This window comes from Aythya ferina (genome assembly GCF_964211825.1).
Source record: "Aythya ferina genome assembly, chromosome: 13".
Lineage (NCBI taxonomy): Eukaryota > Metazoa > Chordata > Aves > Anseriformes > Anatidae > Aythya > Aythya ferina.
This window is the reverse complement of record NC_140311.1, coordinates 13,912,513-13,934,958: the sequence shown is the minus strand read 5'-3', so window position 1 is coordinate 13,934,958 and position 22,446 is coordinate 13,912,513. Positions and strand designations below refer to the sequence as shown.

The 22,446-nt window shown below is 40.4% G+C and overlaps 1 protein-coding gene across 20 annotated transcripts in view; it reads left to right on the top strand.

Annotated features, from left to right (window-relative positions):
* IL1RAPL2 (interleukin 1 receptor accessory protein like 2) overlaps nt 1-22,446 on the top strand; it is a 391,415-nt gene that overhangs the window by 217,792 nt on the left and 151,177 nt on the right. For all 20 annotated transcript variants that reach the window (XM_084534704.1, XM_084534717.1, XM_084534715.1 and 17 more), the window contains 2 exons: nt 4,508-4,781; nt 19,341-19,527. In XM_084534704.1, coding sequence (XP_084390830.1) covers nt 4,508-4,781; nt 19,341-19,527 — 461 coding nt within the window. The remainder of the gene's footprint in view (nt 1-4,507; nt 4,782-19,340; nt 19,528-22,446) is intronic.

Genomic DNA, 22,446 nt, shown 5'->3' with positions numbered 1-22,446 from the left:
CAATTTAAAATGAGATTTCAGGTAACGGGCAAGCATGTTTAACAATCCTGTGATATAAATTGCTGTAGGTGACAGATCCCAACAAAAATTATTACAGGCAGATTCGCAATGCAAAAATTATTTATATGACAGCAAGCAGAAAGACAAATTACTTAGAGACTATGTACATGCTCTTCTGTAATTGCTCATAAATTATTGTGGTTCATCTTAAAATGCATCTAGAATCCCTCGACAACTGGATTTATTTAAAATAAGAATAATGGCAGATTACCAGGAAGCGTTGGGGAAGGAGATGCGGTGCGCACTTGGGGTGACTGCTAACACAGACGTACAGTAACGTAACGCCAGGCAACTTAATCTATAACGTGTCTGATGAATTCAGACCCTTCCTTCTCAGCTCACCATCTCCTCAGGTTGCAGTAGGCTGGACAGATAACTGGGGTGGTCCTGGATAATACCAGGGACAGGCCCCCCAAGATCAGCTGCTGCTGCACTTGCTTGCAGCACTTCCCTCCCTGTCGGGGCCACAGCAGGTCTCTCTCTGTGCCTCAGCCCTTTCAAGTGCTACGAAATAGGGCTGTGATCAGCCAGTGGGGCCAGAAGGAGCTCTGGTGGGGCTGGGGGACAGGCAGGCAAACCTCCTTTCCTCAGGAAGCCAGGCCAGAAGTGGGACAATTTTTCCACATCCTCTCAATACTCTACGTTTTAGAGCATATTTCAAATAATTGTCTTTACTGAAAGTGTCTAAAATACTCCCACAATAGAGGGGATTTGATCTGAATGGGCTTTCAATCAGGCACTTATTAGGGATCAGCTAATAATTGGGTAGCAGAGAAAAGATGTATGTACAGTTTTTATACAATAAGTGCCTCTCTCTAATGCCATTACTTTTGTCTTCTTACCACCCTGATCACATTGCACATTGAGAGCCAGCCCCACAAAAATGACAGCAAACTTTGTTCTCGATAATGGAGTGCTAAACTCCACCTAAGCAGCTCCCGTCACTCGCGATGACAGCTCGGAGAATACTCCAAATTAATCCAACAAAGCACACGCTCCGCTGACTGACGGCGCGGCGGGAGGAAAAATCCCGGCTGCCACGTGAGCGCAGGGAGCCTGACCTACATTTTAGCCTCTACAGCTTCATAAGAGGAAACGTTCCCGGCGGTGTGTTTAACGAGGAAGAAAAGGGTAAAAGTCATCTCTTGTTTGATTAGTTTTTCTCCACTGATTAAGATTTAGTTGAGGCGCTCTGCGGGACTTTTCCCTTCTGCAGGTGCCATCCGCAACCTATAATGAATGGTTACTTTACTCTGTTCCCCATGTGCTCTCCTCTCCATTTTCGTTTTCTCCTTTGAAAGTGCAGGTGCAGGTCTGGGGTCAGCTTGCCGTGTTGGTGACCATGCTGAAGCATGGTTATGGCCAGCTCTAGCCCTCTGCTGGGGCAGCCAGAGATGGGTTTTGGTGTCTCTGGTGCCTTGGCTACAAATTGCCATTCCAGTGTCTTTCATCCATTGCTCTGTGCTGAAGCAGTTGTAAAACTTTAGCAGCTGGAGGTAAAAGAGTAGAGAAGCACACACTAGAAGAAATTTTCACAAGAGTGGAAGGTGAGGCAGACTGAATGCCCCCGAAGGGTGCTTAATGTTTCTTTGAGCTGCGCTTTGACAAGCTGATGGCGTGGCTATGGCAGAAATTGCATTGGAAACAGCAGCGTTTTCAGCTTCTAAAGTTGGATTTCCCTGTTAGATCAGAACCAGACTTCCTATTTGTAATCGTGACTCTGCTCTGCGATACAGCAGAAAAGCTGGCACCTTTCTGCTTGACCTAGAGGCTTTCCACGTGTGTCTGAATGTCAGTTACTCTTCACTGTGGTTTAACTTTGCTGAACCAGCGTAGGTTTGAAAGCTTTAGATGACATGACAGGATTAGATTGACAGGAGATTGACAGAATTAATTAGATCAGCTGAATTAGTTGGGATTTAAATTCCAGTTCTGGGCACCCCTATTCATTTCAGCTTACGTATTGCCTTAGACTTCTGTGACTTTGCTAAACTACAGGAGAACGGAAGCCTCGGAGAATATCTGTACGTCCTGAAGGAGGAGGATGAGCAATCTGGAGAGCTCAGCATTTTCCTTTGACATCTCTTGCTGGGAGAAGGAGGCTGTAAGCTCTGCAGTGCTTTTTAATTGTAAACTCGTGCCAGCCGAAAGAGAAGGGCTTAAAAAAGGCACGGAGTGAATGTGAGGAGGCTTTGCATGGAGTACACTGAGAACCACTTGATGTTAAAGCCACCTGTATAGAATTATTCATGAGGTTAGAACCACGCTTTATTGAAAAAATGGGTTGGATGGGTTTGTAGAGCAGGGAGACTGGGGTACTTCTTCCAGCTGTGCTGCTGCTTCGTGTCTGCGTAGCACCATAGCTAGAGGCAGTATTTTATGTGGTCCTAGCAAGAGACTGGGTTACAATGCACAGCTTTGGTCGTAATGAAGGCTCTTAAACACATGGAGGAGATATGCTGAGAACAAGTACTTCACGATGTGATTTTTTGGGTAGTAATTAGCCAAACTTGATGCTGCAGCAGTGAGGAAGGAAACGTACCGCGCTGGCTGGAAGCACCAGAGGGTCTCCCTTCTGTTACCCCATGACAGCTGCTGGGTTAAACAAACAGTTTGGAGTAACGGGGTCCTGGTCCTCCCGTCCTGAGCCTGTGTCAGTTTGTTTTACTGAGATGTTGCATGGAAGTTTATGTACAAGAAATGTGTGAGCAGGTTTAAAATATGGTTCAGCTGCACGGTTCATGTGGTCATGGTACAATTAAAGCTGATAAACTGCACTGGGGAAATCAAAAGCTCCCATTTATCATGGCTAGTTTTGAAGGATTTGCTGTAGCGAGGTGGGGGTTGGTCTGTTCTCCCACGTGCCTGGTGACAGGACGAGGGAGAACGGGCTAAAGTTGCGCCAGGGGAGTTTTAGGTTGGATGTTAGGAAGAACTTCTTTACTGAGAGGGTTGTGAGGCATTGGAATGGGCTGCCCAGGGAAGTGGTGGAGTCACCATCCCTGGAGGGCTTTAAAAGGCGTTTAGATGTTGAACTTAGCGATATGGTTTAGTGGAGGACTTATTAGTGCTAGGTCAGAAGTTGGACTTGAGGTCTCTTCCAACCTAGACAATTCTGTGATTCTGTGATTCAAGAGAAGCCTGAAAAAATGGTAGGCATAATTTAAAGGTAAGAAAAGCCACTAAAAAGTACTAGATCTGGTATTCCACTATGGATACAAATTTGTGCGTAGTACTTGTGCTTAGGAAGTAAATAAAAAAATCACTTGATGAGGGAATGCTATTGAAGATGTATGTGAAATGAGGAGCATATGAGAGTATCCAACATTGAGAGTCAGAAGACTGATGCTGTAAATGCAGAAGAGGCAACTTGATCCTTACTTGGTTGAATTTGAGGTAGTTACATCAAGGATAAAGATGCTTCAGTTACATGTAGCTGGAAATGATCAATAAATTCCACAAAATATATATTAGATCAAGTGCATTGATTTTAGGCAATGTATTTGCCTGCTGACAGCCTGCTTTGCTGTCTTCTTTTTTGCTTATATTCTCAGTTGACTTTCAGGCTTCCATTTTTTCTAAGAATACAAAAGATTGAATTAAAAAGTCTCTGATACACGAGGGGAATTATGTGTTGATATGTAGGTACTAGGATTATAGTGTAACCAAAAGGATTTAAAAGTAATGGGAGGAAAAAATGTAGAAAGAAATAATCTTTTAATAAATTGGCTGACACATTCATTTTTAAAGTGAAGTATCAAACCTTTTTTTTAGCTAAGGAAAGCTGTTTCAAAAGTTTTTGATGAACAGAACATCAAAAGATTCCTTTTCATATTTGTACAATATCTGCATTAAGCTTGATTGCATTGATAACATGTTGTAGTTTTATTCTATTGTATATAATTCTTTCTCTATAGTTTGAGTAGGCTGTAGGAAAAAAACAACTGTGTGTAACTGCCTTGAAAGAGAATAATTGTCACATCTCTTATTTTTTATGTAACATAATTAGCAGAGGTGGAGGGAAATGTTTTAAGGGATATATTGGGGTCAGATGCCAACAGACATTTTCCTCCAACAAGGAATTAGTGAATTCAGAATTGTTTTATTAGAGCAGGTAGGTAAGGTGAAAACACTTGGTTTATTTATTAAAGAATTAGTGAAAGTGGATGAAGGTAATGATGTTCTAAAGAAATGGAATCGGGCAGGTCTAATGTGCTCTAATAATAATAATGTGCTCTTACAGCCTGCACATTTTACATTTACATGTAACTAAGAAAACCATATAAAATGCTTTTGATTGCTAATAGCTGCCACAAGTTTATCACACTGCTCTAAAACAAAGGTTTTTTTCTTTTGATTAATTGTTTTGCATTTCACAGGCTGCCTCTCTCTGTCTTGAAGAATTGTATCTGTATCTAATATGTCTTTATTATTGTTTTGCTTTCAGTTGATGGTTGCATTGACTGGTCAGTGGATCTCAAGACATACATGGCTTTGGCAGGTGAACCAGTCCGAGTGAAATGTGCCCTTTTCTACAGCTATATCAGAACTAATTATAGCATGGCCCAAAGCACAGGTCTTAGGCTTATGTGGTACAAAAACAAAGGAGACTTAGAAGAACCCATTATATTTTCTGAAGTTAGGATGAGCAAGGATGAAGATTCAATATGGTTTCACTCGGTTGAGTTGCAAGACAGTGGTTTCTACACGTGTGTTCTAAGGTGGGTATCGTGTTAAAATATCACTAAGAATGTGTAGATTGTCTCATTTGAAAAATGTTTCAATTTAGCTTCATGATTGAGATAGTCTTCCAGTTAATATTTACTCAGTATTTGCCTTCTCATAATTTTGTCACATAATGCTTTGTCGTAAAATTAGTTTCCCTAGTAATTATAGTTACCTCTTCCAATAGCTACAATTAAACATTTGCAAACTTACATTTTGCCATAAACCCTCATAAATGGATGCTTCTTAAAGCATTAAGTATTTTGGCTAAGTAATCCTCAAATTCTCATGAGTGCCAAAGGTCATAAATGATTTTTCAAAGTTGGTAATTTTGTGACACAGTTTAAATTATTCTGATAGGTTTAGGCCATAGAGAGTTAGATTTCTGTCTGGTTCTGAGAAAATGTTTGTTTTAATATACATTTAAGATTTGTCATAACGTGAAGCCGACCTCATTTGGTAAGGTGGTGAAATGCTTGTCTCAAGTATTTTGGAACTGTTGGATGATCCTTAAATGAAGTATGTGCTGGAGCTCACGATGTCCATCGTGTGGATGTTGATACCAGCTCTGTGCCTAAAATGAGAGGATAAAAAAAGGAGGAGTCTGTAAGAGTGAATGGATAAATATCCCTTAAATGATCCAGTTTTGAATTAAAAGGAGTTTACAGATACTTCCTATGATTCAGTGTTAAACTGTTTGGTTTTAGAGAATGAAGCTTGCTCCATCCATGTCTGCTGTTCCATACTGAAATTATATGCAGGTTTGGTGAATTTAATATAAAATATTTGCAGATAGATAACAACACTGTTGAGAGCCCAGAAGTTGTGCTCTCTCCATCTCTGCCTTGCTGCCTTGTCTCAACTTGCCTCTGTTCTGATCCTAAAGAATGGTGCTAAAGTCAAAGTTTGTGCTGTGGTACGTGGTTTGTAATGGGAAGAGCCAACACCCAGTTTGACTGTCAGCTGCATCTACCAGACTCACTATTCAGTCTGTGTTGCAGCCTTTGGAGTTTATTATTCCTTTATTAGCTGCTCCATCACAGGTTTGGGGTTATGTGAATTCCATGGTTTTGAAATGTTACGGGAAGATAGTGGTTTACATGTTTCAGGAGAGACATACTTGTTTCATAAGATATAGCTGCAGTGCTAATCAAATTACTAGTTTAATACTTCTGGAAAATTTTATGCAAATCCTATGTGAACAATGAATAACTGATCTTGAATCAAATTCTGGGATACACTTTTACTTGGGAAATTTCAAAACCCTTTGCTCATTTACATGACAAAGTACTTTTGGTAACAAATGGGAAGGTTGTTAAATAATTCATGAATTCTTCTAATTTTCAGATAAAAACTATATGACATGCTTCTTGGAAGGCATTACACAGCAGTATCATCTTCCCTGTCAGTTATATGTTTTTGCTGTTTATGCTAGAACTTACTTACATAATTGCAGACATTTTGGCCTTTTTCAGATTTATGTGGGAGTGCAGATTATTATATGTAGTGATTACACATAAGAGACCATATTTCTTCCTTGAATTAACTTATTTTTTCTTCCAAAAATATGGTAATGTATCCTTGCTGTTATTGTCTATAAAATTGACCGGGGCTTAAAATAGCTGAGGAAATAGCAATAGTAATTTACTTTAATTTCATTAAAATTAGGTTAGAGGTAGAGTTCTGAAATATGACCACAGGTCTGTGGTAGACTGTCCACCCCATTAACTGTGTAATTTCAGCTTTCTTAATCCATTTTTTAAGAAGGGGATAAGCAGATGTTTGTGTTTTAGTCATTAACCAGGATCACCTGCTTTGAGAAAAGGTGAGGATCTGTGTCACAGGTGAGAGCAGGAATTCTAGGATCTGATTTTATTTTCTAGAAACATTAACAATTTCTGTTACAAACGCCTTCTTTTGTAGACTGAATGAATAAAGACCTTAGAGAGAACTCAATGCACTGGAAATGAAGAGGTCACCGTGTCCATCAGTATGCAACACTGGGCCTAAGGTTGCATGCATAATTGAGTCTTTTGGTTTGGTAGTTGAATTTAAAAAAAAAAAATAAATAGGAGGAAAGGGGTTTTAGTTCCAGAAAAATGTAAAGCTTCTGAAGTTTTGTTTTGTTTTGTTTTTGATTGAGAGTATTTTGACTGAAGTGGTTTGTTTTGTTTTGTTTTGTTTCTTGGTCTGAAATATGTACTTTTCTTTACAAAAGGGCACTAGGGGGTGAGGTGCTCAGACACGGTGCTAAGGCTAAGTGGGGACAACGGGTCCCAGTCCCCAAAGTTAATGGCTTCAACTGGGAAGATCTTCTCTGACAGAAGAATGGAATTGAACACCAGGGGTTTTTAACAAGTTGTACACAACGGGTGTCACAGGCAATAGCAACAATTATCCTGGTTTATTCTCCCCCAGCTTGTTATATTTTCCCCACTCAAAGACAACTTGGCAAACATGAGAACTGCACTGGGAAAATGGCAATTGCACTTTTCACTGAATTTCCTGTTTGTTGAAAAGATTCTTCACGATCCTAATAAAATTGTGTTTTTCAAGGAGCTCCATTTCTTGGTTGCTCATGGATGCTTACAGGTTCAAGGCATGCTTCATCTTTGAAGCAACTTGGAAGGAAATTGTCAGAAGCTGCTTGAAAAGGATGGGGACAAGCAGGTGAAGGCAAGCTTGATATGGCAACAATTTTAGAAATGGATAAAAATTAAATGTATCAGTGAATTCTTGAAATGACAGAACTGTCATTTCAGTAGTACTGACGCCTGCTTTGTAAATTAACTCATAATGCTGAACAAAATTAAAGTGTATTAGAGCAGCATCAATGAAAGAGATTGCTACTCTCAGACTAGAGAGTTCTGGGAGCAGAATTTAAATATTGCCTCTCCTTTATTAACTGATTAGACATTGTTACATAGGCAGGTGTGTATGTGTAATAGCGGGAAATTCATGTTGCATTAAACCTTATTTCTCTCTTCTCACGATATGTTTTGACGTTGAGGTGACACTGAGATGGAAACCAAAGGGTAGTATTTTTCTCCTGCGTTAAGCATGGCCATGGCATATTAAGGGATCCAGAATCTTCACTTTTAAATTAATGTGGAGTTCATCTCCGTTGGGTAACCCTCATAAATTCCATGCAACTGCTTTGTTCACACGTGACTTTTTTGTCAGGGCTGCTGACTGGTGGATAGAAGTGTGTTTCGTTAGGGTTCCCAGATAAATGCTGGGACATTTGTGTCAAGACTTCAGTGCACAATCTGGAAATGCTGCATTCTGGAGGTCTCCTTGCAGTACAGGCCTTGGATATGCCGTTAATCTTCCAGCACCTGCCGATGCTACTTTTAGATAAAGCTGTCAGCATTTCTCTTACAGAGGTTGTTTTTCTGGGATTTTCACATCAGCACTCTGGATTGAAACATCCTCCTCACTGAAGGTTTCAGAGATGAAAGCAAAGCAAACAAGGAAGCTAAAATTGATCTAAAAGCATAGGGTGGCCTCAAAGTTCTGAGTGTGGAGGAAGTTCATTTGCCAGATCATGTGCTGCTTTTGCCCTCTGCACAAATACATCTGTTTTTCTGTGTCAAAAGGCACTGCTTTTTAAAGAGTGAAGAAGAACAGGGCCTACTTGGATCTCCTGATAAAAGAAGAGGAGCTGAAGAAGAAATCTCAGCAAAGTTTAGCTGTACCTTTGCCCTCAGCAAGGAGCTACTTCTGAAGGCCTTTCTTCTAACTGGGCCCAGCTCCAAAATAAACTGAAATACAATAAATGCTTTGCAAGCGAGATCAGTAAAAAGTGGTAAAATGTTGATACTTATTTGCTGTTGATTAGTTGGTAAAATACAATAAACTCAATTCCCATAATAAGAATCAGGAAGGTAAGGAGTCTGGGGCCTGAGGGGTGCAGGGTAAGCAGGAGGTACGGGTTTTTGGTCACCAGACTGAGTGATGGACGTAAGCCTTGACTTCTGTACCAGAGGTAGAATAGCAAATGGGGGCTCCATGCATGCCTGTAAGGAAATAAGCCTGCAGATCTTTAATACCTGCATTTGATGCCAGAGAACTGCCAACAAATCAAGTTAGGAAATCTGTGTATCCTTTTCCCTTACTTTGTTCCTATCTGTACAGTTCTTAATGGAGAACAGCATTGCCACGGACATGCACAGAAGAATCAAGCCTTCATCAGGCCATCAGTGAAATATTGAAATATTCCTTTCTGAGCAGTAATAACATAGACTGATAGTAGATTTTAAGCCTTCAGGCTTCTGAATGTCTGTGAAGCGCATGACCAGCAAATCAAAATCAGATTTAGACAGCCTAGAGGTGCTGTCAGTAAAACTTAATTTGCGGCATAACCTTTGTGCTCTCGCTTCAGTGGGTGTGAGGAGGAGTTGAGGAACTTGTTTCAAATGCCTGCAGCCTGGACTACAGTAGTCACCCGTGATCCCAGGAAAAGCTGTGCTACTTTTTTCAGAGCACTGGAAGTCCATCTTCCAAGTGAAAGGAAAGAAAACTTCTTCCAGGTCTTTAAGACCAAACAGGAAAATCGGACTAAACCATGCTGTGAAAATGGGGAGGGGTAAGGTTGTTTTTTTCTGCAGCCATCTTCTGTGGTTCTTCTGGTATGTGTTTTAATACAGTCATTTTGTGTCTTCTTGTTGCAGAATGTTTTCTGGCTTTATCCAGTGCTCAATTCATGAGCAAAATTGGTTTATGTTTCAAATCCATTTGAGCATCGTGTTACTCTGAAAAGGTACGAAGATGATACCTTCTAGTAGTCTTTTGTCATCTGGTATCCAAGAGGAGCACATCTAAGTAGTTGCTGTACTACGTATCTCCTAGTTACCTCTCATACTTGCACACTGGTATCTGATAGCTTTCACAGCTGTACTGTCTCAGGTATTTTTGGAGAAGTCAGTTAAATTTCGCACATAGAACAAGAGCATGGGTACAGCAGGGCTTACTCTTCCCAGGCACTTTGTGATGTTAACATTAAATGTCACACATTAAAAACGTGTGACACTTCCCCTGTTAAAAGTGACAGATTCCCTATAAACAAAATCCCTATAATAATATAGTATTCTATACTTGAATACAGTGTTAGGGCAGATACAACATAAAGTCAGCATGATTCATCATAAAATAAAATTCAACTTACTGAGATAAAATGTTTTGGCATTATCTAAATGCAAAGGAAAGTAGAATCAGAATATTTCTACTTTTCTGTCTAAAACTATGTAAAAACTGATGGTGCTCCTGCAAATCCTTTTGATGACAGTGTTTATTGAGAGAAATCAGTTCTACATGTTCTTTTGACACACTTGTGGGAAACAAATATTTGTTTTTGTTTCATGGTGATATGCATACTGCTCACTCACCTTCCTTCTCTAAAGATTTAGAATAGAAGATATCCATCCTCTGTCTTTCTGAAAGCCAGTGTTTATGTTGACATGAAGCTGGAACAGTCAGGGCTTCAAGCAGGAATGTCTGTGTTGCTCTGCAGTTGGAGAGCATCCAGCAACACGAGAGTCTTGCGTATTCTTTAGTTTTCCTAGTAGTAAAATCCCAGCTTTAGTTCCTATCAAAATGAGTGGCATTACCCTCTAGTCCCAACAGATTGTTGGAGCAAGAGCTCTGCATGCTGCAGTGCATCAGTAACATTTTGACTCGCTGTCACTGGTTGTTCACGGATGAAATGCCTTCCCTGGTGGGCTTCAAACCTTGCCTGCTTGGGAGAAAGGATACAGAGTGGAGTGACCGCTTCCTCGCCAAGTAATCTTTGCCTTCAGGAGACCGAATGCCAAGATTATTCAACCATCCTCAGCCCTCTCTTCTCCAGCATGTCAGGGGGTTCATTTCCTGGCTGTTCTCCAAACAGCAAAGGAGGAGAATGTGCTTACCCACGTACCACTCCTGTTGAAACCTGCATCAAAGCCAGCTGTAACCATAACGTCAGTAGGCAACATTGTGTGCGTCCTGGGAGAGGACAAGCAAATGGAAGTTTTCCTGCGGAAATCCATCATGCCCAAAGTACAAGGTGACAGATACATAGGGAATAAAACTGGTATTTGGTAAGTGATTTCTTCTTTTCTGGCAAAAAAAAAAAAAAACAAATAGAAAACTTAACATAAGAGACACAGTCAGGAGGACTCAGCTGCAGAACTCAGACAGCTCTCCCTGCCAGTTGGCATAATGACATTCATGTCATGTTTATTCATGATAGCATTCTTTTTATAACCCATCAGATAATAACTTCCATTGTTTTATGTGCTCGATTGCCTGTTTACAAACTGAAGGGGGCTTGCTTTTCCTCATTGCATCTACAAATAGGATGTACATACATGATGAAGGATATACTCCACAGGTTTTATTCCTTCAGGCAACAAAATCAGTGAGGTTTAGCAGTGCAGACATATCTAATGGGTATCCTGAACTCAACCTTTGCTTTATGCGCTAGGTGCCTAATAATAAAGCAAAGAATAGATACACTAATTCACCCATGCGTGGGTTGGAAGAAATAAAGGAGAAAATGTTCAATGCTCTCAGAACCAGGGTATTGCAAACGCAAAATTATTGGAAGGGGATTTCTTAATATATTCCTTCATGGAAGCAGTTGTCCCTGTGCCTCAGATTTATGTCATTCGTAATGGGTCTTTTCAGTAAAAGAATATAATTTAACAGTAATATACAGAGTTCTACTAGAAAATTATTAGAAAATAAATGAAAGGGTCTTAGTCGTTTACAGTAGCAAACTTCGGGGCAGCACGCTGCTTTGTAATACTTGAGGGCAAGGAAGAAATTTTCCCTAATAGCAATCCCAGGCAATTGTATTTTTATTTTTTTTCTGCTGGAACAGGATGTGTTGAAGCTGGTAGAGACCAGATAGTTTGTGAGCATAGGTGCAATGTGCTGAGATAGCTTTGTGTTCTTTGGGCTTCTGCATTTTTTCTCTCTTCTTAATTATATTTTCACTTATTTATTTCTCATAACTAACACTCTTGAAGACTTTAAAAGGAAGTAAGGAGCGCTGTTAACCTGTGTGATTCAACTTAAGTGCTAGGAGAGTTTCCCCTGGGCCCAATTAGTCCCTGTTGTAATGACTGTCTGGTGATTGGTGTGGTTTTTGATTGCTGCTGTCATGATCCAGAGTTCAGCAGGACCACTGTTTGTTTGTGTGAAGGCAATTAGAAAAGAAGTGGCACCCCCAGGCATTTAGCCATGTGCAAATCAGGCTGTGTGCCGCTTCCTGTTCTCAGAGAGTTTTAAGAAATATGGTGCTAGAGATAATTCCTGTGTTTTCAAATCACGGGCTTGCTGTTATGGCCTATATCACTGGCTGCACTAGGCATGCTCTGACATTTCTGTGTCACATTTCCTTCTTAATAAGGATGTTAGCTCAAATCCAACTTAAATGTAAACTTATCCAAACTTTAATGAGGTAGATTGAACTGAGAGAAACTTTACTGAACTGCTAGATACAAACATCTTTTCTTCTCTGTCCCAGTATCCAAGAAGCCTAAAAACTCCCTAAACAGGGCTAAACTCACTGTGAGAAATACAGGGCTTGCAGTTAAGTGCCTCTGGTGAGACCTCTGGTGAGAACTCTGGTGAGTTCTCTGGAGAACTATATTCCTGAATGTTAACTTGTGGAGACATCCTTGGATATCTGTTTTTCAAGCTGTCATCACTGTAAGCCTTTTAAGATTACCCTTCAGTAAGTTCTCAGAAGTTCTGTCTTTTAAGTAGTGATGTTTTAGTTTTTCTTCATTGTAAGACATAGGCCTCTGGGACATCTAGTATGTGTAAATCAAATCGTCATCTTGTCTCTAGTGAATCTTGTGTGGTGATTAAGTCTGAGAAGAAAAGATGTACAGAAGGACTAAAAATTCTTAAGAGTGATGGCTAGCTCAGCACAAAATACTTTTTCTACCTGAAGAAACGGGCATTTGAATGGCGCTTCCATCTGAATTCACAACACAGGTTTCTTGGAGGTTCGGAGGAGGTAGAAATAATGAAAGAATATTGGATTTGTAACATGTTTTAGTATCCTGCTCTTAATTTTCTGAGATCGTATTTCCATGACATCTTCTTTTACTACCAGGATCCTGAAAACCAGTCAGATGTTAAAGGAGATCTAATATGGAGTGAGGATTTTTTCTTATCATGAATAGGAGCTGGGATTAGAATTGCAGTTATAAAAGCAAATGAGCAAGCACTACAAGACAGGGGTGTCTGGAGTTGCACCCAGGCCAGGTATCACACACACATGCCACGGAATCACTGTACTTCGTGGTGTACGGTTCAGGGAACATCTACAATATTAAACCATTGAATTGTTCCACTTCAGGTATTGCTCTTTCACTTGACAAAATGATAGCAAGAAAATAATGTAGCACATGGGGTAATTTCAAAACTTTGAAAATAATTGTGATTATTTGTAACCTCTGACACCACAAGTGGGAATTTGATCTCTTCAAGGCAATTACCCCAGACACATAAAAGTTGTAGTTGCAGAGAAATAAGGTAATGCTGGAGTGAAACCTTGGAAGAGTAAAAAATTATTTGTTCGTTTTTAGGAAAGAGGCTACACTTATGTCATCTAAACAAACAAACAAAAAATGTACTTACTTGTCTTTAAAAAGATTGGCAAACCATGAGCTCATTGATCTGGGTGAAACAATCTCAGGTTCCAATAAAATGACCTGGTAATAGTTTTGTCAAGTGTGAAATTTAATCTGGAATAAAATGATACAAATTCTCATGAACAGAGAGGAAAACCATCAACTGTTCAATTGAGTCTGAAAGCTGGTAACGCATTCTAATAGCAGCTGGTAGTGGATTAATTGCTCTGGACCTCAAGACAGATAAAAAGGGTTGGTGATGTTGTTGCTGTTGTTCATTTAATTCAGAACGAGCAAAGATAAATGCAGGGGATGGCTTACACAGACCTGTAATCAGTATTTCACTAAGCCAGTGGAAAAAGTCATTAAAACAGACAGGCAGAGTGTTTAGGTATACTGGGAGAGGTCTAAGTCTGAGCTGTGCTGTTTCCTGAGAATTGCTTTAATACTTCCCAGCTTTTGGATCTACCACCACATTGGAGTCTTAGAACTTTAATAATAATAATAAATATAGAATGAAAACTGAGACTGCAATTAAAAATAATAATAATAATGCAAATCCTCTTGTATAAGTATGCAATTCTAGTTTTAGGGTGTTTTTCAATTAGTAGGTATGAATAAAATATTCATCCACTTTGCCAACTTCCTCTTTATAAGACAGTTGATAAACAGGAGAAGAGAATATGTCCCTTGCATACTAGAGACAAAATTGTTTTACTTGACTCTTTTAACAAACCGCCCTGCCTGGTAGAAACCAGAAATGCTGAAGAAAACAGTTTTGTCAAAGTTGTGAATGTTTTTTTCTAATTTGAATTCAGCTTTAGGGCTGATGAATTGTGTTGAATCCAAACAAAGTAAAAAATAATTAGGGATTGCCACTTCAATTTCAAATGCCCTTCTTAACCATTTCTCTGTTTTCTCCCTTTTTTCCTCTTGTCTTTGCTTTGAAGTGAAGCCAAACTCATAATTTTGCTTGCTTTTGTTTTGAGACCTGTTAAGCTCCCTTGTTTTTGCCTGTGTCTTTCTATTGGATTCTGAGCTGGCTTCAGTTTGTGTTTCAGAGCCAGTTCCAGGTGGTCTGGGAATTATGAATGCCTTGCCACAGAACAGAGGAAAACTGCTTTGTGAACTCTGGCAAAGCTAAACCTTTTTTCACATTTTCAGTCCAGAGAGTAGGCCCAGCTTATAACTAGCTCCTTGAAATAGAGAATTATAAATCTTAGTTATAAATCTTAGTTTGTGTGGAAACGTAGGACTTTACAATGTTTTTCTTCATGCTGCAGAGTGATCCTTTCTTTTCCATTCCTCATATGACCACTGCTACTGCTTATAAACAAGGAAACCACTGGTAATTGGGTCCCGTGGAGGATGACCGCTTTGGATACCTTTTACAAAACACAAACTATTAAAAGACACACTTCAAAACTCATTGGCTTATTTCCTATACATGTGGAAAATGGGCTCTCTGCAGTTTCTTGGGTTCCTTTGGGTTCCATGTAGTCAACGTTACTCTCTACTCTGAGTTGTATATGACTCTCAATCTCTCTTGATATTGTGATTACCATCACAAGCCCTCCAGCATCCTCCCCAACCACCCGGAAGACGCATCCGCCTCCTTTTTGATCTTTCATTCACCAGTTCTGATAGCAAAACCCAGCTTACTGGCTTTGTTGATCCTTTTGTTTCTTGCACGTTCCAGCTTCTCTCATTAAACGCGCTCGCCTGCCCTGCCAGTCTGCAAACTGCTGGGAGCACTGACCTCCTCCACAGAGTTCCATAACTGTGTACTGAAAACAAAAGGAGATTCTCTGGTTTACAATTCTGTGATTCCTATAATAGGCCATTTGCTTAGCTTTTAGAAGAAAAAAAGCAAGAAAAGGAGGATTCATGCCAGTCTGCATATCTTTATTAAAATACAAAACAAACAAAAAACCACCAACAAACAAAAAACAGACATTGCCAGAAACAAATGCAGCTCAATTAAGGAGAACCAGAGGTCATGAAAACAGTTGGAAAGGAAGAGCTGGATCCATCCCAGCACAGCGGCTTCATGGGCTTCCTGAAGGACCTCTGTAGGTGAGTCTCCATCACCTCAGTGACCTGCACCATTATTTTCCAATCTAGGTTGTATATCTTCTTAGGAAGCTCTGTCTCATAGCATTTGGGCTGATAGAAAGGTAGTAGACACAGAAATCTCCAAGAAAAGTGAATGCAGAGCCACCACCCTGTTTAGAGGACTGTGTGGTGAAATCCATACCAACCTGGGGATCAGCTTGCCTAGCAAATGAAGGAATGGCTCACATCATCTGTAAACAGTGAGTCCAAGGCTTCTGCTTCAAAACGGATAAAAACAGCAAAGCTGATCAAACTGCTGTTTTGTTTTGCACATGACTGAAATGGAACTGTTATCCCAAACTGACTAGATTAAAGGAAGGCTGTTGCTTTATTAACTGGAATTCCTGCAATTGCAGAAGTTGCTCTTTTTTTGAATTACCATCAGTAGTGCTAATGTGAATGGCTGATGAAGAAGCATTCATAAAGCTTTCAAGTCTGTTGCTGTTGGCTTAGTGAGGGAGGGCTTTCTTCATCATGAATCTGAACAGATTTATTGTCTTGGTTATGGAATATGAACAAAAGTGATAGTGCTCACCAGGCACTTAGTTGACTCAATTCTATTCAATTCTAATTGTAACTAGTGAAAAGAGTACTACGTTTTTAGGTCGTGGTTCCAGGAAGCATTTTAAATAGAAGTAGTCTCCAGCACTGTTCAAAATGCAATCTAAATAATGCAAGATTGTTAGCAGAAAATACAGTACTATTAAATAACACTGAGTAATGGTCAGCTATTCAAAGTCATTATTCTTGATTAGCCTTGATCATTATTACTAAGAGCATGTGACCTTATTTCCCCCAGTAATACTCATAGTTATTCAGGAAAGTTAAATAATCATTCCTGATTTATTACTATGGATTATACATAGTCATACCCATTTTTTTTGTGGATTTCAGGGCTGTATTTGAAAGCATTGAAATTTTCCAAGTATGTTTTATTTTCTTACAAAGAAGGCAACCCTATTCAAAAGCAGGTAGCTTTAGAAGAAAGCTGACTTATGTTCCGTAAATCATGTAGGTATTTCTGAAAAGGCCCACTAAAATGATGCATCTTGTTTAGTCCAGATAACTTCTGTTTCAAGTAAAAGTGCAATTCGTGTAGTTTGTGAGGATGAGACTTTTCCATAGCCTCTCAACTGAAACAGAGCATGGCAGTGCACCAAGAGCCTTTCTCCTCTAAGGTGTGGGACAGAGAAGATACCTGCTGACTTTATTACGTGAATGTTCACGTGATGTTGTGAAGATAAGGGAGCAGGAAGACGGAGTGCGTGGCAAATTCAGTATTTCCTGCAGCGTATTTTCATGTCAGTGGCATTTGTTGCTCGTGGACAGTGTGAAGGTAGAAGAGGGCTAATCTGAAATTTGGAAGGTGACTTCAGCTCTGGGACCTGTCCTGCACTCTTGAGTGTCTCTTTGTGCCTCACTTTCCCCGTTATTAGAGTAGTCCTGCCTCAGGCTGGCAGAAGGCCCTTTGGGGAGATGTAAGATGCTTCGGCTGGGAGCCCTGTGTTATGGTTGGTTCTGCTGAATACCTAACTCTGATGACTTTGAAAGCTGAAGGTTTCAGAAGATCGCTCATTGATTTGCGTTGCAGATGCCATCTTCTGCAAATACCTGCTCATGGCATGCCTTTGACAAGCCATTTGCACGCTGTTCTGTCAGCACTTGTTTAGCATGAAGCTTAGAGCCATGATGAAGTGCCCCTTTAGGCCTTTTTATTTTCTTCCTAACTACGGGCTCACTTGACAGGGTGACATGTTGTTCAAACATGTCTTAAAAAAAGACTTGTTACAGAGCACACAGGATTTTTATTTTTTTTTTAATTCAAAGCATTGTCGTGAGTCCGTTTGGAGGTAGTAGGCATCCAGTACCATTAGTGTCAAAGTTTGACTGATAGATCGCTTTCCACATGCATAGGGCACAACAAAATTTGTCTGCCTTGCCATTGAAGTCATTTGCAGCAGAGCTGCGATGGAAGAGGCGGCAGCAAAGCCGTAATATCTTCTACAAGAGACTGCACAGCTCCCTTTGATGGGAGTAACCACCCAGCATGTCAGATGTACTCCAGGCTTTTTGGTTATGGCGTAGTCAATTAAAATGACAAAAATGATGCACGATGGGAGGAAGAGCCTCATTATATTGTCGCTTGTACTTTGTAGTTTGCTTTTAAAGGACTCTGCTTGCCATCACACCTAATGAAGGCCAGAAGCTGACAGTCTGGGTTGCAACAATCCTGTGCAAAGTGCAAATGCTTTACAGTAACACCACAACAAACATTGGTTTAGGTTTTTTATTGTGTGTCTGATAACTCTGTTAAAGATGTGAGTCTGAAGGAATTTAATTTAATCCTGTTTTCATGATCATGAGGCACAGGAGCTGGCTTGGTTGTGTTTATTGTGGCCTGATACTAAGAAAAAAATAAGCTTAGACAGCTCACAAACCACTCTGCTTGTTAACCCTATCAGGAATCTTTCATGATAGAGTAGGGAATGGTTTTAATTGCTAAGGGATTGCATTTTTCAATATTTTAAGGCCAAAATGTGTCAGTTGACTTAAACGCGTGTGCTGGGGGCCGTGCCCAGGCGGGGCAGCAGCCTGCAGGGCGCTGTGAGGAGAGGCCGGCTCCAGAGGCCCCACCACAGGGCAGGCCTGGGCCCAGCAGTGGCCCTGGGGGCACCTCGGGGGAAATGTATCTGAAAAAAAGGAGAGGCTGCACAGCTGTGAGGAAGAAAAGTGTGAGGAACAGCCCTGTGGCACCGGGGTCAGGGCAGGAGGCAGCGGGAGGTGCTCCAGGCCCGGGGCTCCCTGTGGCCTGTGGAGAAACCATGGTGGAGCCGGGGGATGTGCCCTGAAGGAACGGCAGCCCATGGAGAGGAGCCCACGCTGGAGCAGTCTGTGAGGAGCCAGCGTGGAGCAGGGCATGAGTGTGGAGGAAGAAGAAGTAAAGAGGAGCTGTTAGGCACTGACCATGGCCACCATGCCCTTCCCCTGCGCAGCTAGTGGGAGCGAGACAGAGGAGTTAAAATCAGGGGTGAGGAGGTGTTTTATTTTTTTTTTTTTTTGTCTTTCTCATGCATTTAAACCTAATTTAGTTGGCAATGAATCAAAATAATGTTTCTCAAGTCAAATCTGTTTTGCCCATGACAGTAACTGGTAAGTGATCTTCCTGTGTTATCTCGACCCATGAGCTTTTTCATCTTATTTTCTTCTCCCTGCCCTGTTGAGGGGGAGTGAGGGAGCAGCTGGGTGGGCAGCTGGACAAGGTCAACCCCCCATCATATGCTGTAGGATTTTATATGGCAGTTCCTTCAGAGGGAGGAATTCTATCTCCATGATGTTTAACATCTAGCACAAGCTAGCAATAACCCTTCATCGTAATTGTTAAAGTGCTGCATACTGGTGTGAAATCTGAAGGTGAAGGAGGAGGAGTGCCTGTGGCACGCAGAGGAAATGGGAATGATGAATCAGTGCATCCCGACCAACATTTGAGGTGGCAACAGTTTCCTGTCTGTAGGCTTGCAAGATCAAAAGAGCTGCTGTGCTGGGTTGGATCACTTGTCAACAAAATTTCTGCAGGGTTCTTCGTAGTAAGCCGGAAATGAGCCTTTACGTCTTTTAGTAATGCAGTAAATGCACAGTATGACAGCCACTGTTTGAATGTGTCGCTGACGTGTTTGTGAAGATCAGTGTTTAAAAAGGAAACTTACTGTACTGAAACAGACTTGGTAAAAAAATAAAAATAAAAATAATAATAATAATAATGTGTGTGTGTGTGTGTGTAAGATAAATGACATCATATTTTTGTCCCCGCAGAAACTCAACATATTGCATGAAGGTGTCCATGTCCTTGACGGTAGCTGAGAATGAATCTGGGCTTTGCTACAACAGCAAGATCAGATATCTGGAAAAATCAGAAGTCACTAAGAGAAAGACAATCTCCTGTCCTGATATTGAGGATTACAAAATAGCCAGTCAAGAGCCAGATGTTGTGTGGTACAAGGTAACTATTGCTGTGTTACTGCTGTTGTGCTGAAGCTATACAAAACTTCCACTTTTTTAACCACTGTGCCCTGTGCCAGTTTTCACTTTGCTGAGATGTCTCCATACCTGATGCTCTAGGAGAAACAAAGGGAAGCAACCTAAAATGGAGCCAAAGTTTTACCAAAACTGCCAGCTTCGGCAGTGCTGCCCAATTAATTTTTATGAAATCTGTTGGGTAATTTTACCAAGGCCATTTGAGTTTTACCAAAGTCCATTGGGTAATTTCACAGAGATACATTTAGTTTTGCTGAGGTTCATTAAATAATTTTACCAAGGTCTGTTAATTTTAACTGAAGCCTGCTAGATACTTTTATTACTCCGCAGGTAAGTGTGATGGCTGTGCCTTCTCTAAGGCCTATCAAGTATCACACAGCACTTGAAGCAGCAGGAACATCTGTGTTGCTGTAGCTCTGCAAGAGAACTGAACAATGGCTAAAATGCACGTTGTTTGTCAGGTAACATCAAGTACCAAGACCATACCAAGGTCTTGGCAAGTTTTACATGCTGTCTGGATGTGGACCAAAGTCTGATACTTGAAAAGCTGTTGAGTGTGAGGAGCTGCAGGAAACAATGGGGAGGAATAAAGAGATGAGAGTCAGAGGGAACAAGAAATAATAGTTGGACAAGAGGAAGATCTCAGTGGGATCAGTGTAGTTTGGACTACAGGGATAAGAGAAGGATGAGTTTTGGACGAACCTTGTTAGGTAATGAAGACAGAAATGCACAAAGCAGTTAAATTCTAAATTTTTGCTTGATTTAGCAACCTTAACATTCTTTAAAGATGATTATTTTGTGTGAAATAAGCGTTACATGCAGAGCTACAGACATTTCACATGTTCTAGCTTATAGTAACAAAACGTGCCATAACCCACTGTAGGTATAAACAGAAATTTTCTTTCAGCCATTGAAGCTGTTTCTCTCAGCATATGGGTGACTATCTTCAGTGCTGTTCATGCATAAAATATTTGTATTCACTTAGGTCTGAAATCTCAATAGAAAAAATGGTACCAAAGAAAAGCTGCTTGTTCCCCTGTCTACCTGGGTATTACTGAACACCTGAGCACTGAGATCTCTTTTGTGCAATAGCATGCTGCAAAAATAATCTGGCAGGGATAACCTTCAGCTGTCATGGAGCAGAAATCAGTCTAAGGAAGATGCATGTCCAGCCCCACATTACTGATGTTCTGTGCTGTCCAAGAACGGGGAAGGAAGAGGTTTGGTTTCATACAGCCACACGTGTTACCTGGGTTGCTCACACAGGTTGTGTGACACCAGGCTGGAGTGTGACAGCTGACACGTCATTGCTGTGGTGAAATTGATGGGAATTGATACGGTTGGATAATAGCAGACAGTCCAGGTCAACAGTCCTTAGTCTGGCTTGATAATGCAAAGAGACATTAATGGAATAACCTACTACAAATACCTCCTTATTCATAATTAACAATGAGGTGCTATCAGTTCAGTTTTTAGATAACACCTCTGTTGTCTGGACTGGAGTCAGGAAGCTCAGTAATGTGAAATGTCAACGTTAATATTATGCAGAAGGTTTTAGCATGAAACATATTCCTGAAACAGAGTTTAGAAAAATGTTCTAGAGGGTATAGTAGTATTAACTATTAATAGAAATCTGCTTCTTGAAAAGAGATGAAGTCTAGTTTGTAGAAAATATATAATTACATAGATTTCAAGATAATATGGTGAGTACTGGGGTTACCCCTAGAAACTGCAGTCTAGAACTTAAAATCAGGCTACATTAGGTGATATGTATGAAAAAAAGCAGGTCCCTTCTCCCAAAAAATAGTGTAATGTGATATTCCAGTTTAGGACCTGATCCTCACTTCCCAAAGAATGCATTTGTTTTCAGACATAATAGAGTAGATCTTCAGTTTATTACCCTCTAACTTTGTGTTTGAGTTTAACGTATCCATGAAGGTATAGTCAGCCATCTTCCCATGTAAATCTGTTGCAGAGGCATTGGAGGCAGTTGCTTTTCATTATGCGGAAATATTTAGAGAAGATTTTCAAGGGGAGAGTATAAATTGTCCATATATATAGTGCATAAATATATATGAGGAAGTCCTGAAGGTTCTTCCTTTATTCTTTGGCTGAAAAGAGAAATCCTTGTGGACACGAGAGAGCCTGTCAGTCCCCTGATAGCTGGGGAATTTGGACTTCTGACTGATGAACTGATACCAGAAAAGACACCAGTGCTGCCAGCTCACAGTGTGCAGGACTCGCCCTGCCTTCCAGAAGCCTTCTCTGTGTGGGGAGATTAATGAATCAGAGCCAATAATTGCATCAATTTAGAGGGAGTTAACTGTAATTTAAATACACTCTTAAAATAATTATGCCTGAGTAGATTTCTACATACACACCCAATAAGTAATGCTAAAACATTTGCTATCGGGGCTTTTTTTTTTAACAGTAGTATGAACTTCACTTCTGGCTAGAATTACAGTGCGTGAAATATTTCTTTTGAAAGATTTCCACAGTTAATGCCATTGATATACACACAGCTCTGTTAGGCCCATTAGAACTGTTTTGACAAGAAGTATAAGGATTTTTTTTTTTGAAATAAATGTATATGCCAAGGCACGATTGAATGAATGGGATTTAACAGTAAGAGCAGTTTCAAGAAAAATCAACTGGCAGAGGAAAAAGGTATATTACATCTAGCATGCAGAGCCTTAATCCATCTCCACCACCTCTTGCCTACTAGTAGGATGAAGGAAGGGCTGTAAAAACAATCAAAATGGTGGGTGAAGGACAATAGTTGTTATTTACCCTACAAAAAATAGAGGTGTGGAGATGCTGCCACTTACATTTCCCAGAAGAGAAGCAGCAGCAGCATAATAACTCTCTAATTAATTATTTGGGG